This window comes from Delphinapterus leucas, unplaced genomic scaffold, assembly GCF_059928025.1.
Source record: "Delphinapterus leucas isolate spDelLeu-1000000601 "Yukka" unplaced genomic scaffold, BTC_Dleu_Yukka2 spDelLeu_asBTCV2_sq76, whole genome shotgun sequence".
Lineage (NCBI taxonomy): Eukaryota > Metazoa > Chordata > Mammalia > Artiodactyla > Monodontidae > Delphinapterus > Delphinapterus leucas.
In genome coordinates, this window is record NW_028322285.1 from 638,787 (window position 1) to 656,038 (window position 17,252).

Here is a 17,252-nt window from a genome sequence, read left to right on the forward strand (position 1 = left end):
AGTAACAAAAGATGACATCCGTATTTTTCTGCTAAACGAGACCCTTCACCAAAATGCTCTTACCTAAGTGGGGCTGGCTGGAGTTCTGCACCAACACCAGTCCTATAAAGGGCCATTGTCCAAATGCAAAGCTCTGAGCATTCATCCTCTGCCCTTGTGTTTTGAAGGTGCATTGCATTTCTGTCAGGAAGTTGGTGAGATTTTACAGACATTCTTCTCATGATCCCCAGAATCGCAGAGAGACCCCTGCAAGCCTAGGCCAACCGGAATTGGAAAGCCATCAGGGATGGACCCCATGCCCTCTGACATCTGTGCAACTCCTAAAATCCGTACTTGCCGGCCAGCATACCATGGGCAAGAGCAAAGAGCTCTAAATGGATTTGGACAGAAACTAGCAATGTGAGCGTAAGCAGTGACATGCTCTCTCCAGGTCTGTTTCCTTCTCTGGAATATGAAGGGTGTGTTAGATGACTGTCTGTACTTCAGTGGCTCTTCACTCAGAGTGAGCTGTGTGTTCAGTCACTGACCACAGTGGGAGGGGAGCGAGAGACTTGGGACGGCATGTTTCTCTTTGTTGTTTAGTTTATTTTCACTTGTCCAGGTAAGTCTCTACAAGTTCAGAAAGTAAATTTCTTAGCTACTTATGAAAAAAGAAAATTAATAAGCCAAAACCATCTGGAAAAAGAACTCTTCAAATGTTGGACTTTCTTCTTATTTTGAACACATGCACTAGTAATAGAATGAGAAGTGATCGGGGGACAGCTCCAAGGCACAGCCATCTCTGTCATGAGCTTCCAAAGGCTGGCAGGGAAGGGCAAGATTATGAGCCACTCAGAGCAATCTTGCCCTGGGCTTTTACGACACACTAGGAGTCCATGTACTTGACACTGAGCTCTTAAAAGGCTTGCGTGGCCCCCAGAAGTGACATTTCACAACTGTCTCTGACCACGGCCTGAGCATCCACACAGGCCTGCGTGATCTGACCCTCAGCAGCTTCCCCAGCCTTGTCTCCTGTCACTGTCAGTGGCCAGAGCAACAGGAACCATCACAGGCTGCTTCTGGTTCCTTGAACTCACCTAAGCAAAACAGTCTTTGCACATGCTATTCCATCTGCCTGGAAATTTGTTTCTGTCCCCTTGTCAGGGGAAAACTTACTCATCTCTTAGGTTTTGGCATAAATGAGATTTCCTCAAAGAAGTCTTTCCTGACACCTCACTTCTCCTCACTCCTTTTACAGTCTCCCTTTTATTTATTTTTTTAATTTTTAAAAATTATTTATTTATGGCTGTGTTGGGTCTTCATTTCTGTGTGAGGGCTTTCTCCAGTTGTGGCAAGCGGGGGCCACTCTTCATCGCGGTGCGCGGGCCTCTCACTATCGCGGCCTCTCTTGTTGCGGAGCACAGGCTCCAGACACGCAGGCTCAGTAGTTGTGGCTCACGGGCCTAGTTGCTCCGTGGCATGTGGGATCTTCCCAGACCAGGGCTCGAACCTGTGTCCCCTGCATTGGCAGGCAGATTCTCAACCACTGTGCCACCAGGGAAGCCCTACGGTCCCCCTTTTATACACAAGTCTGATGAGTTAGTTGTAAGTTGTGTTTAGCGTCTTTCTTCTCTATTTACATCATAATTTTGTGAAGACAGGGACTGTATCTGCCTGGGCTCCTGCACCTAGCTCCCCATCTGGCATGTAATAGATGCTTAGTATGAAGGAATGGAGGAAGGAATGATCCATTACCGACATGACATAAGCATGATCTCTTACTGACACCTAAGAAAGGGCTACACTAGAAACAGCCAGTGGACTTCTCTGTTCTCCTGAAGACCTGTTTCTCCAAAGGCACCTCAGGAGGTATCAGATGAGCAAAGGCACGCGTCAATGGCTTCAGTCCAGAGCACCAAAAAATAGTGCACGCTAAAAGGTCTAGAGACGGCCCCACCCAGCTCTGAGAAAACATACAAAAATTGAGGCCAGAGAAGCAAAGGGACCTTCCCAGAGTCACACAGCTAGTTAACGGCAGAGTCAGGACTGGACCCAGCTCTCCAGTCAGACAGCCGATCCTCGTCCTATTAGATCCAATGGACACTTACTAGCCACTTCTTAGGGCCTCATGACAAAGAAGGGAGGAGAGGGAGTCTCTTGTTTCTTTGGAAGCTCCATGCTGTCTCTCAATGTGGAGTAATCTCCCCAAGCCTGAACTGTCTTTCTCCACATGTCCAGAAAACAACAAATTTAAGTGCAGCTGGGAGTCAATGGGGCCGGATACCCAGGGGCAACCAACAGCAGCAAAAACTGCTTCTGTCTGGAGCAAAAGGATTAAAGAAGGTCAAATGCTAAAGATCAAGAATAACACCATATTGTCAGGGGCAGCTGGAAGGGGCCACTACAATGGAAAGGTCAGAACTGACTGGTGGTGGGGAAAATCTGATTCTTTCTCTACTGCTGTACTTACAGCAAGGAGATAGGCCCAGCAAGTCTAACACCACTCTTTATTCTACAAAGGATTTTCAGTTTGACCAAACTCCACTTCTGCTTTATTTTGGGATCCTGGCACCATTATACTTCACATGTCAATCTCTGTAATTACTGTGAAGGGAGATTTAATTCATTCGTATCTGATGCTCACAAAGCTAAATTTCAATCGCTTTCCATTTTAAAAAGCGAGGTGTTTTAAAACATCTATGCTTGAGCCAGGAAACTAAGTCCTCAGGTCAGAACTCATCAACAGTAAAATGTTCATCTTCTCAAAACTCTGTGATGACCTAGATGGAGGGGGAAAGGGGAGGAGGGAGGTCCAAGAGGGAGGGGATATAGGTATACACGTAGCTGATTCACTTCACTGTACAGCAGAAACTAACACAACATTGTAAAGAAATTTTACCCCAATTAAAAAAAAAAAGAAAAAGTTCAAACTGTTTCTCAAAAAACAAAATAAAATAAAAACTCTTGATTAATACAGTCCTACTAATTTTTCAAATAAATATGAAGGTTTGTACAAATTCGTAACAATTAAAAAAAAACACCTTGATCTGAAGAACATCAGATCAGGGCCTTAACCCCACTCCCAGAAAGGGTGCTGGCCAGGCGCCCGACCCGCTCAGATTTGCCCAATGATCCCGGAGCAGGCAAGTCCCCCAACAGTGCAGAAAGGGAAGAGAGCGGAGGGAGAGAGGGAGAAAAACACATGCACGCCAAAAAAAAAAGATGTCCCCTAAAATAAAATGAGCATTTAAACTGCTTGTCAGCCGGCTCCCTAACAAAGCCAGTAGTGTATTCACAGGCATTTGCATAAATGCTGCTGGTGAGTTCACCATAGCTGCTAGCGCTAATGGTCCAGAAAGTAATTTAGTCACTTCTCCCAGCATTCTATGTCAGAATGATGAGCAGCAGCACTTTGCCTTGTTGCATATTAGATCATTGGATAATAAACTGTTAGCGCATGCAAGCTGACAGGGTCCCTGCACTACAGCTTTTGAGGGCACCGCTTCTTGCCACAGGGGGAAAAAAAAAGAGAGAAACTGACGCCACGGTAGGCCTTACATTCAGGTCAACACAACCTGAAACTCAGAAGAGCAACGATAGTACACTCCGCAGGCCCTCTGAAGATCCCCAGCACACAGGCCCTGGAGTCTGCCCAAGTGATGGGGAAGGCGTGGGAGGGGCACACAGGCCAGAGCTGTGCATTTACCGCCCATGGGGTCAGCTCAGCTGCTCTGATCCCAAGCCTATGCTTTTCCAAAAATCACAATCCTGAGAGCAGTTAGCTTCTGAGGCTGCTTCTCCCCACAACTGTACATCTTCTACAAAGCTGTTGCTTCAACAGAAAAACCTCACTGGCCTACACTCGCTCATAAATATCTAGCCAAAGGAAATCTCAGTATTTATGAATGAAGAAAAAAATAGGAGGGAGGACAGTCACCACGAGATCCAGCGTGCCAGGATTCACCCTCTCTGGACCACACCAGAGTCTATGAAATAAATCCACCTTTGTCAACTCTCCTACTTGAAATACAGGGACAGTTATTCGAGCACAGAGGTCTGTGAGTCCACGGGTCACACAGGGAAGAAGGCGTGAATGTAACGCGTGGCCACTATTTCTCTTACATGCAGAAAGATGAGCCACGGAAGAGAACTTTCCTCCAACCTTCTGACAAGCGCAAGACAAACAGAGATGTGCAGAATGGCTCAAAATAATTCAGGCTACCTGTAAATGAGATGGTACGGAGCCCAGAAGGAGGGAAAAGAAGACTCCTACAGGTCACCTAGGAGGCGAAAATACTGCGCACAGTCTCGCTGTGGGGCAGCTGTGTGAGGTGGGGTGGAGGCGGGAGCGGCCGAGGAGGGCCATGGCTCTGTGAGTCTTAAACAGGGCATTCTTCAATGGCAAGATGAAGCATTACCATGCCCCCAAATTGATGCAAACTAGCATCTAAGTCCACTCCCACACATCACCAATGAAGAGCCCACAGTCACTCTCTGCTGAGTAGATATTTATGTATCAGCATGAAGCGTCTAAGTGAGTGGGTGGTTATGTGTGGTTGGTTGATTCATTCTGCAGAGAAGCAGATTTCCAATTATTGTCATTACTGAGAACCTCAAAGCGTCTGCCTTTTTATTCTTCTGGATAGAAGTGAAGTCAGGTTTTGGTGAGAGGGAGGCCCCCTAGCTGAAAGAGACAGGACACACCCAAGTCCCCAGTGATGGTTAACCGTAAATAAACAGTGAAATGTCATCATTTTCTTGAGTGACACACTAAGGAGAACATGGCCATTTGTGGACTGGTCACCTGCAGCAGAGGAATAAAATGTTGTCTTTAAAACTTAGAATAGTTTGTTGTTGTTTTTTGTTTTTTGGGTTTTTTTTTTACAAATTATGTGAATCTAAAAGGAAAGGTGGTGGCAATGGATAAATTAAGATTAGGTTTACCATACCTATACAAATACAGATTAAGTACATATATCAAAAAGCCCGAGAACATAGCAAGGGAGGTCTACGGAACGCTCTGTAATCTTTTACATGGGAAAAGGATCTGTACATGAATAGATATATATGATGTAGGAATGAACCAGATTGTGTACACCTAGGACAAACTGTATTCTAATCATTACCCCAATTAAAACAACAACAACAAAAAAAACAACTTAGAATGAAATGCTAGCCCAGCTGAAATATTAATATGTTCACCTAGAAGGGAGAATATTTGAGCTGGGAGGCAGCTTAGCGACGTTCTGATGCAGAGATCTCCAAATGTGAGCCTGTGGCTGTCTTCTACCTAAGTGACTTTCCCCCCTGTTCCTCCCTTCAGGGGCTAAAACATTTGTAATTAGTTACCAGCAATTAAAAAATAGGAGAGTTTTACTTCTGGTCAAACTGGAGCATCTGACCCCACCCGGCTCTCCCTGCCCTGGGTGACAACTGCCTGGGGCTGGGGTCGGCAGAGCATGAACTTGTCCTTCTTCCGCAGTCTCCACCCAGCCCACTTCCCCCGAGCACGTGACCTGCCCCCACCCAAGACACACATTTTTTTTTTTTTTTTTTTGCCCCCTACAGATCATCCCTTTCATTTTGCCAAGAAGGAAACTAAGGATCCCAAAAGGTAAGTTGACTTGTCCAAGGTCACACAAAGGCCAGAAATGAAGCTCAGACCTGAATTTGGTTTCCCGGCTCCTATTTCAAGGCTCTTTTTCCTCCACATCATGATGTCAAATAATGTTCCTGACCGCCAAGCCCTAGAGGTGTCCTGGCTAGCTGGTTGTTTTTTACTGGTTTGTGTTGGGATTTTTTTTTTTTTGGTGGAGGAATGATTTACAAGGCATCGTGTGCTCTCCAACGACCTTCCCAAGGGCAGGCATGGGAGCTGGATGTGGTCTGCACTTGGAGCACATTTTGAAACTGTGAATCCATGACTGTTAGATACCAAAATGACAGTCAAGTCTGTTCCCAGACACGACAGTAACTAACCAGTCATAGTCGAAAACAAGACTTTAGCTTTTAAGCTAGTGCTGTCCAAACTGTACCGACTGAGTATTTACCTATTTTTTCCTTCTTCCTTTCACCTAAATATCTCTAATCATACAATGCCTGAAGGGACTCCAAGGGTATTAAAAGGCAACATTACTGTAAAGTGAGGATTAGAATAATTTTAAGTACAGAAATGGAACTAGGAATGTAATCACGAGCAGGTGTTCCAAATGGCCTCCTGCAAAAAGTAATATCCATACATCTCAGCACTAATGAAACCATAAAGAAGTAGCTTTTGGAATACGATGGTTTATTTTTAGAAGACTGTAACACTGGATTGGTAAAGAATCCCTTCTAAGAGTGTTACACCTGGCTAATTAATAAAAAAGTACAGTTTTGTGTATTCCTTAATTGCAGGGGAAAAAATCAGGCAAAATGATGACAGTGGTGTGTTTATTAAATTGGGACGCTGACAGGGAAAGGAGTTTTCTACCTTATGAACTATATCACAGACAGCTCATGGCCCATCAAAAAATCAGACAATCGGGTGGTAGTTTGTGTGATAGTGTTTTTAAAAGAATCTGGATGACCTAGCAAACTGGAAAGTGAAGTGGGGAAATGAGTTAAGAGTTTAATTTGAGGAGACTGGAGAAAATCTACCATGTTGATTGACATCCAGTAGAGTCTCAGTCACTGTCCTGGGTGGGTAGATGGATGGATGGATGAACAGAGGGATACATTATATATACATGCAGCACAGAAACATTTGGACATATGCTAAATCCAGCTTATAGTTCCTCTGAGTGGCATTTACTTTCCTTGGTTCAAATTTTTGCCTGATTTCCTCCAGTCCACTCAAGGGTTCAACTCATTAGCCATAAAATCAAGACAAATGTGATTTCTCCCCACCAAATTCTACCTACATAAAGCAGACTGTACCATGTGGTAATGAGGGTAGGGGTGTGCACAGGGCATGGGAGGGACATTTAGTTTGGACTTTATATTCAGAAAACACCTCCAACCTAGACTTCGGACCTTATCTCCAAACGAAGTTAAGTATGTAGTCACAGAGCTTACACCAGCAGGACTGTAAAGACAGTGACGTTCATTATACAACCAGGTCAACCATAAACTTAAAATATATCATGATTTTTGTTGCCCTGTTTTGGCCTTTCATTATTTTTTAATCAAGTGGGAGCTTAAAATAAAGCAGGGGTCCAGTCTCCCTCTGTCTTTCAACCTGAAGGAAGGATGTGTCAGCCATTTCCAGGGTAGGGAGCTATGCAACAAGAAAGGCTGGCCCTCAAAGACATCCTCCTGTCTTTAAATACTGAGCATCAATATTGTTCAACAGGACATTTGAAATTTGAAAAGGGGTAGAACATGTGGTGGAGTTGTAAGAAAGAAACCAAATAAATGCACAGTTAAAGTAGCAATGCCAACCAATGAAAATGATTCGCCTACCATGTTCCAGATAAGAGGGCGTACCTTCCGAGGGGTCAAGCCTCCGAGCCCTCCGCCCATGCTTGGAGTTATTATGGACAAACATATTATCAGAGACTGCCAGGACATGGCCATCCACATTGACTGTCGTAGACACCACGACCTGGAGACAGAAGAGAGAAATGAAGGAACATTTTAATATAAAAGCATGGAGGGTAATAAACTCAAGTTAAATAAATAACAGCTGGGAGCTGAAGAAAATTGCATAGCTATTTCACATAATAACTGGTGCTTATGCTGTACAAGTCTAACAAGAGGAGCTATTGATGAGTGGGTCTTTGGCATGGAACGCTTTTGATGCAGTTTTAAGTAAAATTGCACAGTTTATAGTTATACAGCAGAAGGTACACTGTTAACCATAATTTTAACAGGAAGATCTTTATTAGCATTTTTTTTTACACAAGGGTGGTTGTGTTTCACCTAAATTGCCCTACAGTTTAGACACTGAAGCAGATATCACAGTTGATCATGCAAATAAAAATCTTTTGAATCTTTAAAATATTTCTTCCCCCCAGCACTGCGTCAGGGTTAAGGGGATAGAGAAATGAAAAAGAGAGGTTTCAGTGAGAGCTGGGATGAAGGTTTCTCTCCTGGGTGTCTTTTTGGGGTTTCTTGTACTTTTTTTCTTACTACATTAGTTTAGTTAATCAGACATCAGACCAAAGCCCCCCCTCACCACCATCACCACCACCACCACCACCCCAAAATCCACGCTAATCAAGGGACTTAGAGCTGTGTTTCAAAGCCAAAAAAAAAAAGATAGCCCTGGCCCAAGGTACATTCAGCTACTGTGGCGGTCTCATAAACTGACTGAACGGAGTTTGCCGGAAAGGACAGAGGCAAAGGTGTTTTCTCAGAGAACTTTGACTAAAACACTGAGACAAAATGACCTACAGTTCTCCTTATATTAAATGGGTAAGAGGATTAAAACCCAACCCCACAGAGATATGTTTATTCATGCGACCTCTTACAACCAAATATAATAATTGTCTGTAATTGCAGCTTCAGCACCCACCTCATGCTCTGACATGGGAAACAGCAATCAGCCGGCTCCCGTTTAATCCACCTATTATGTTGACTAATTAACTTTGCTCCACAGTTTATTTCTTCCTCCATTATCAGCCCCTGTCAGCCGCAAGCACCCTGCAGCACAGGGGGGACCTCAGGCTCTTTGATTGATCACCGATAGATTGACATGCAGATTAATTTAATTAGAATCACCTCACTTGAGAAATGAAAGACAATGGCAAGAGGGCTAATAGATCTGCTCTCATAATGAGGCGAACCTCCAGAGCCAAGGCTGAGGTTTTCTGATTTATTTTTGCTCAATTCCCCGGTTGCTTGGAAAGACTTGTGCTTTAATTGCTCTTGGTTTTGAGACGCCTAAGCCCCCGAAGAGGTGAAACGTTTTACAAGGATTGGCACATACTGAGGCCCCAGTTTCTGAGGAAGACTTTTCTCCAAGTTGGGGAAAGGGGACCCTGACTTCTAGAGCCTTGTGCAATGCTACGATTTCATCACCTGAGTTGGGCAGAGGGGAAAATGCTAGGCCTGGGAACCTTAAGCCCTGCCTGGCAAAGCACCCTGCCCCCAATCCACCAATGGTTGCCATACTTAAAAGTTCCACTGTCCCCTCTTTGACCTAAAGGCATCCTGGCAAAATATGGCGGATTTCCTTCCCCCTTGCCTTCAAGATGGCAACCAAATTTTTTGTTGTTGTTGTTTTCCTTCGGGCCCTCCCCTCTGCAGACCCAAGGCCCTGCTCCTTTTATCAAGGCTCTAGTATTTCTCAGACCCATGAAGCAACACTGTGGTCATCCTGCCGTGGGGTCTCCCAGGGATGACTGCTGGGGAGGGCTTCTGTGGGATCCCCTCCACCCTCCCTCAGGGTCTTCACCTTGATCCCCCCCCCCCAACCAGGACTTGGAGCCTCACCTGATTTTATTTTTTATCTCTATTTTGTTAAAATGCAAAGTAAACAATTAAGAGAGTCCATTCAGGGACTCAGGGTATTCTCTTTAGTCATTGTGAAACCCAAAATTCCAGCCAGGGCAAGTCATTCATGGAAGGATGCAGTAAGTTTGAAGCAGCAGTTTGCAAAGTGGTTTTTCTCTTTCTTCATGATTGATCAACCAGATGTGACAGCCTGAAGTTTCTGTGTATGTCTCATCAATTGTAGGTTAATTTAAAAGAAGAAGGAAGAGGAGGAGGAGGAGGGAGAGGAGAAGAAAGTTCTCTATTCTTTTATTTTCAAAAAGTACTATGAGTGGTGGCAGAGTCCATATTATTTAAAGCAACGGAAACTCACTTTTCTTTTTAGTTAAGAAGATGACTTCGTGGGGCATTTACAATTATGTAACAGAGCTGGGTCTTTCAGAGAAATTTTGATTTACTGCAAGACCACAATTGAGTGGTCACTGGAGTCGTTAGCTGAAGAAACTATAAAAGGAATGACAAACGGTATCTGTTCGCAGTGTCAGGAAATACAGAAAGTGGTTATTCTAGATGTCTGTCTTAAGAAAAAAAAAGGCAATGACAATCCACTGTGCACCTGTAAGACTGAGTGCTACAGGCTTAAAATATTCAGTATCATTTAAAGACGCTGTCATCTAATTCCTACATTGAACAAAAATATCGAGACGGTTAAGAAAAAAAAAAGAAAACTACACCCTATATGTTTTTATTTTCTTGGTAAGAGAAGGATCACCAAGACCACATGTGCAGTAAGATCATTTCATTGAAAGACCAGTTACAATTGGAGAAAGATGATACAGAGAACCCTCATGCCTTTAATTTCTAGAAAATAAACACCTATTATGTTTCTCAAAAACTCATAACACAACACATTTTAACTTCCCTACCCTGAAAAAATTTCTCTCATTCCAATTTGGAAATGATCAGGATATAGTTAAATAAAATAAATGCTGCAATTAATCCACAGAGCAACTTGTAAATAAAAAAAAAATCTAATGGTGAGATGCAAAGGGAGCACTGAAAAGTCCTTTAAAAATAGGCCTATAGTAAGAGGGAAAAGGGCCTGTACAGTTTAAACACAAGATTAATGAGGTGCTGACACATTCATGCAGGCAAAGGGACAGATGGACCTGCCAAATCTTCCACCTTCCCAAATTGTGTCAACAAAACCCAGCTTGAATTTGAGACAGATAAACATGGAAAATGATTTTACACTTGGACTCAACCACCCCTTCCCTTTCAACCTCCTTCCTCACTCCCCTGACCCAGGGTAAGATGAGGAACAGGTATATTTAGAATTTTATGATATCTGTTATAATTAAAACTTTACTCTCTAGAACTGCACTGATACAGTAATCACACCTGTGGCTGTTTAATTTTAAATTAAGTAAAATTTAAAATTCCATTGTTCCCAAGTTTCCATAGCCACATTTCAAGTGGTCAGTAGCTGCATGTGGCTGGACGCCACTATAATAGGGCAGTTATAGAACATTGCAGAATATTCTACTGGACAGTGCTGCTATAGAATGGTTTTTTGTTGTTTTTTTTTTTTGCGGTACGCAGGCCTCTCACTGTTGTGGCTTCTCCCGTTGCGGAGCACTGGCTCTGGATGCACAGGCTCAGCGGCCATGGCTCACAGGCCCAGCCGCTCCGCGGCATGTGGGATCCTCCCGGACTGGGACACAAACCCATGTCCCCTGCATCGGCAGGCGGACTCTCAACCACTGCGTCACCAGGGAAGCCCTACAGAATGGTTTTGAAATAAATTGTTCCAACTTATTCATGAGGATGCCCAATTTATTCCTCCTGAAATAAGTATTAAGCCAGGTGGACATGTTTAGGGTCGTAAACATATATATTTTTATCCGTGTATTTTTTGGAAGTAAATTTCTATTTGGGGAAGGGGCATGGCTTTTTAGTATAGCAATCCAGAGATGTGCTGATGAATACCCAGTGTGTTCCCTGGTATCTTCTGTTTGCAGCCAACCCTCCAGGTGAGGGGATAAAAAGGGCGAAGGGAAGTCCACAGGTACCCACAGACTTCGGGGATTTTACAATGAAGTTTCTGACTTCTTGGCTCAGAAATTTTCTCTGTTATATCCTGGATCTAAATTCCCTGAAGGTTATTACTTTTACTATCTACCCCCATCTATTTAGAATTAGAAAAAATTCAACACAAAATTTATGACTTTTGACTCTCAATCTTTCCTAGCTGATGTTGTCTTTGGCCAGCTTAACTTAACCTCTCTAAGCCCCAGTGTCCCTGACTCTCAAATGGAAAGGATAATAGTACCTAACTCATAAGGTTACTGTGAGGCTTATATTATTTAAAGTGGTTAGCATGGTTTCCAGTTCTTATAGAGCAAATGTTAGCAGTGGTAGCATAGTTGCTGCTTTGTTGGTGATCTCGTCAAGAAGTTCAAGAGCCTATAAACTGTTATTTTAAATACAAGGCTGCAGAAATTATTTCTTCTACATTCACTGCTCTATCAGTTTAACACTGAAATCTTACAAATTTAAAGACCTTTGTGCTCATGATACATAATTATATAATTTAGACCTCTTGTGAATTGCAAGTTTCAATGGTTTATGTAATTTTGCTCTCTATAAACCATCTTCCTATTGGCCTTTTACATTCTAGGCTTGAAATGAAATAAAACCTTACAGCTTTGAAAACAGTCCATAAATTTTCTGCATCTTATCAATGCAGTCTAGTTTCCCCAATACTTCATTTGAATGAGGGGTTCTCTGAGAGTTTTCTTATTGGTAATTATTTCTTTGCTATCATTCCTTAGGTTGTCCCTCTTCCCTTCCTATCAAGCCGGAGACTTTGTATGTCCCAACTATATTATCTCAGATTCATGAAGCACGATCTCTGTCTCATGAGCAGATTTTCAGAAAGACAAAAGCAGCTAAATTCAGTCATGAGTGGCAGATCACATTAACAAAAGTAGCAGCTCATGTGGAAGAAGGGGTTAGGACAGAAGCAACAAAAAGAGTTGAAATCTGTGTCTTTAAATATTTTTAGAACAAATACAGCGCCGGGGGAAAATTAAATCATAAAAATATTTTCACTGTTTAAATTTAGAATATTTTGGTAGGCAGTACCTCTCTCTAAAATATAACCACTTTAGCAACTTAATTTTGAATAATGATTTAAAAATTATAAATCTTGGTTTTCAATGCTAATATATGATAATTCAGTGTAAGGAAATTAGTGCTAAAGTTGGTCTGTTACATGCTTCCTTACCTCGGGGTTTAGCTTATTCTATGTTTGCATTAATTCAGAGCCCTTAATAATGAGGCATGAAATGCATTGGCCAGAAGTACATGAAATAAAAAGGCATTAAGCAACATTCCATGGAATAATACTCGACAATAAAAAGGAACAAGCTATTGATACATCTGGATGAATCTCCTGATAATTATGTCAAGTGAAAAAGCCAATAACAAAAGGCTACATACTGCATATTATGGGCTGAATTTTGTCTCCCACAAAATTCATATGTTGAAGTCCTAATCCCAGAACCTCAGAATGTGACTGTATTTGGAGATAGGGCCTTTGAAGGGGTAATTAAGTTAAAATGAGGCTGTTCGGGTGGGACTTAATCTAATCTGATTGGTGTCCTTATAAGAAGAGGAAATTTGGGCACACAAGGTGTTCATGCAAAGAGGAAAGACCATGTGAGGAGAAGGTGGCCATCTGCAAGCCAAGGAAAGGCCTCAGAGGAAACCAAATCTGCTGACACCTTGAGCTGGGACTTCCAGCCTCTAGAACTTTGAGAAAATACATTCCTGTTTTTAAGCCACCTGGTCTGTGGTATTTTGTCACAGCAATCATAGCAAACTAGTACACTGCATGATTCTATTTATTTATTCTTGAAATAGCAAAAGTTTAGAAATGAACAAAGTAGTGGTTGCCAGGGATTAGGGACAGAGGGAAGGTGGATGGGGCTACTATAGAAGGACAACAGGGAGGATCCTTGTGCGGACAGAAATATCCAATATCTTGACTGTGGTGATAGATACACAGACCTACACATGATAAAATTTTATAGCACTAAAAGCATACATACACAGATGAGTACAAGTAAAACTAGTGACATATGAATAACATGGATGGACTGTATCAATGTTTATATCCTGTATGAATACTGTACAGTACAATGTAATATTGCTCAATAGTTTTGTAAAATATTACTATAAGGGTAGACTGAGTAAAGGATACACAGGATCCCTCTGTATAATTTTGAACAACTGCATGCGAATCTATGATTATATCCATAAAAAAAATTTGACTAAAAGGCATCGGCAACCAGAATGTCCTTCAATAGGTAAACGGATAAACAAACTGGTAATCCATAGAATGGAGGATGATGCAGCAAAAAAAAAAAGAAATGAGCTTATACTACCCAAAGCAATCTACAGACTCAATGCAATCCCTATCAAATTACCAATGGCATTTTGCTCAGAACTAGAGCAAAAAATTCTACAATTTGTATGGAAACACAAAAGACCCCAAATAGCCAAAGCAACTTTGAGAAAGAAAAATGGAGCTGGAGGAATCAGGCTCCCTGACTTCAGACTATACTACAAAGCTACAGTAGCCAAGACAGTATGGTACTGGCACATAAACAGAACTATAGATCAATGCAACAGAATAGAAAGCTCAGAGATAAACCCACACACATATGGTCACCTTATCTTTGACAAAGGAGGCAAGAATATACAATGGAGAAAAGACAGCCTCTTCAATAAGTGGTGCTGGGAAAACTGGACAGCTACATGTAAAAGAATGAAATTAGAACACTTCCTAACACCATACACAAAAATAAACTCAAAATGGATTAAAGACCTAAATGTAAGGCCAAACACTACAAAACTCTTAGAGGAAAACATAGGCAGAACACTCTATGACATAAATCACAGCAAGATCCTTTTTGACCCACCTCCTAGAGAAATGGAAATAAAAACAAAAATAAACAAATGGGACCTAATGGAACTTAAAAGCTTTTGCACAGCAAGGAAACCATAAACAAGACAAAAAGTCAACTTATGGAATGGGAGAAAATATTTGCAAATGAAGCAACTGACAAAGGATTAATCTCCAAAATATACAAGCAGCTCATGCAGCTCAATATCAAAAAAACAAACAACCCAATCCAAAAATGGGCAGAAGACCTGAAGAGACACTTCTCCAAAGAAGACATACAGATTGCCGACAAACACATGAAAAGATGCTCAACGTTACTAATCATTAGAGAAATGCAAATCAAAACTACAATGAAGTATCACCTCATACCAGTCAGAATGGCCATCATCAAAACATCTAGAAACAATAAATGCTGGAGACGGTGTGGAGAAAAGGGAACCCTCCTGCACTGTTGGTGGGAATGTAAATTGATACAACCACTGTGGAGAACAGTATTCAGATTCCTTAAAAAACTGAAAATAGAACTACCATATGACCCAGCAAATCCACTACTGGGCATATACCATAACTCAAAAAGATACATGTACCACAGTGTTCATCGCAGCACTATTTACGGTAGCCAGGACGTGGAAGCAACCTAAATGTCCCTCGACAGATGAATGGATAAAGAAGATATGGCACATATATATAATGGAATATTACTCAGTCGTAAAAAGGAACAAAATTGAGTTATTTGTAGTGAGGTGGATGGACCTAGAGTCTGTCATACAGAGTGAAGTAAGTCAGAAAGAGGAAAACAAATACCGTATATTAATGCATACATGTGGAATCTAGAAAAATGGTACTTATGGACCCAGTGGCAGGGCAGGAATAAAGATGCAGATGTAGAGAATGGACTTGAGGACACGGGGCAGGAATGGGAGGCTGGGACAAAGTAAGAGTGTAGCACTGACATAAACACACTACCAAATGTAAAATAGATAGCTAGTGGGAAGCAGCCACACAGCACAGGGAGATTAGCTTGGTATTTTGTGAGACATAGAGGGGTGGGATAGGGAGGGTGGGAGGGAGGCTCAAGAGGGAAGGGATATGGGGATATGTGTATACATATAGCTGATTCACTTTGTTGTACAGCAGAAACTAACACAACGTTGTAAATCAATTATACTCCAATAAAAATGTATAAAAAATAATAAAATTTTAAAAAAAGGAATGAGCTATCAAGGAACAAAAAGACATGAAGGAACCTTAAATGCAAATTGCTAAATGAAAATAGCCAACCTGTAAAGACTATATACTGTATGATTCCAACGATATGACATTTTGGAAAAGGGAAAACTATGGAGATAGTAAAAAGATCAGTGGTTGCCTGGAGTTTGCGAAGAGGGAGGGACAGATGAATAGGTAGAGCACAGAGGATTTGGGGGGTGGGTAGGGAATGAAACCATTCTATATGATGCTGTAATGGTAGATACATAACATCATGAGTTTGTATAAACCCAAAGAATGTACATCATAGTGAGTCCTAGTGTAAACTATGGATGCTAATTAATAATTAACAATATTGTATATCAATATTGACACATCAATTGTAACACATGTATCACACTAATGCAAGGTGTTAATAATAAGGGAAACTGGGGAGGGGGTATTAAGGGAGTATTTGTGATCTCTCTGTACTTTCCCCTCATTTTTCTGTAAACCTAAAACTGCTCTACAAAATAAAGCCTACTGATCAAAATTCTACCCTCTACTTCACACAGCCCACATTCTACATCCAACCTGTCTACTGAACTACTCTTTATAGTCTCCTCCAACAAGCCACAAGGGACCCAAGAGGTCAGCCAATCTAGTAGCTGTAGCTTCCAACTACAAGTTTTCAAATGTTGTACTGGGGACAACATTTCAGAGAGGGCATCCTAAATTCATCCATAGTAAGGATGCATACCAAAATATTCAGTTACCTTCCTTTATTGATATGGGATCATAACAGTTCTATGTGGAAACACAGTTATCTCATGCACATGAGAAGCTCTAAATTGGCAGTTTCACATCGCTTTGACTAATTTTAAAATAGAGTGTGATTCTTAATAAATGAAATTACGTTGAAAAATATGTCACCACAAGACATCTGTAGAAGAAAATCACAAAAGGAGTCCTTAGTAGTTATGATACTGCAAATTTGTCCAATGCCTCCTTTTACAGCTTGGAAAACTGAGGTCCAAGAGATTAAAAACACCCTCAAGGCCATAGGATAAATTAAGAGCAGAGGCAAACCTGAAGGGAAACTTCAGACTCCAGGTCCACTTCTCTCCCCAACAGCTTCTGGCCTCTCAAGACAAGCTCCTGGCTTAGGCCTTCTCTCCCCTGCTTCTGGTCTCTTCCAGTACACTTCGCTGTGTCTATCTGGCTGACCACACTTCAGGTATTATTTACATAAAAATGGTCTGCTGCAGTTGGGTCTTCATTAACTCTGTCCTTTAAAATATCCTTGACTGATATGAAACGAGATATTCTCTGAAACCAGCCTGACTGCTAGTTTCTATCTGGTTGAAAGAGCCCAAATAACTCATTAAAAATTATGGAGGACGCATAAACCTACAGGATGTAACAGAGTGGAACTGCAGGAGTGAGGGAGCGAGTAGCTGAATTAAATCCGCCCTTTAAGGCTCAAGGCAAAAATCGCTCTTCTTTTAACAGTAAGACAAGAACAGACACTTCTAAATCCTCAGATTCTTGTGCTAGACTAATTTGGACTATTGGAAACTAGACTCAGCTTCTGTCTCCTGAACTGTGACACACTGTAGACATAAAAAGCTCATCATTGATCTGAACCTAGTTTCTCTCTCTCTGGATCAGGATACTTTTGATGACTCTTGATGGT

The 17,252-nt window shown here is 41.7% G+C and overlaps 1 protein-coding gene across 6 annotated transcripts in view; it reads right to left on the bottom strand.

The window, feature by feature from the left end:
* EBF1 (EBF transcription factor 1) overlaps window positions 1-17,252 on the bottom strand; it is a 395,554-nt gene that overhangs the window by 119,130 nt on the left and 259,172 nt on the right. For 4 of the 6 annotated variants that reach the window (XM_022590263.3, XM_022590262.3, XM_022590268.2 and 1 more), the window contains exon 8: window positions 7,423-7,564. In XM_022590263.3, coding sequence (XP_022445971.1) covers window positions 7,423-7,564 — 142 coding nt within the window. The remainder of the gene's footprint in view (window positions 1-7,422; window positions 7,565-17,252) is intronic. The other 2 variants (XM_022590266.3, XM_022590269.2) reach the window with 1 other exon arrangement.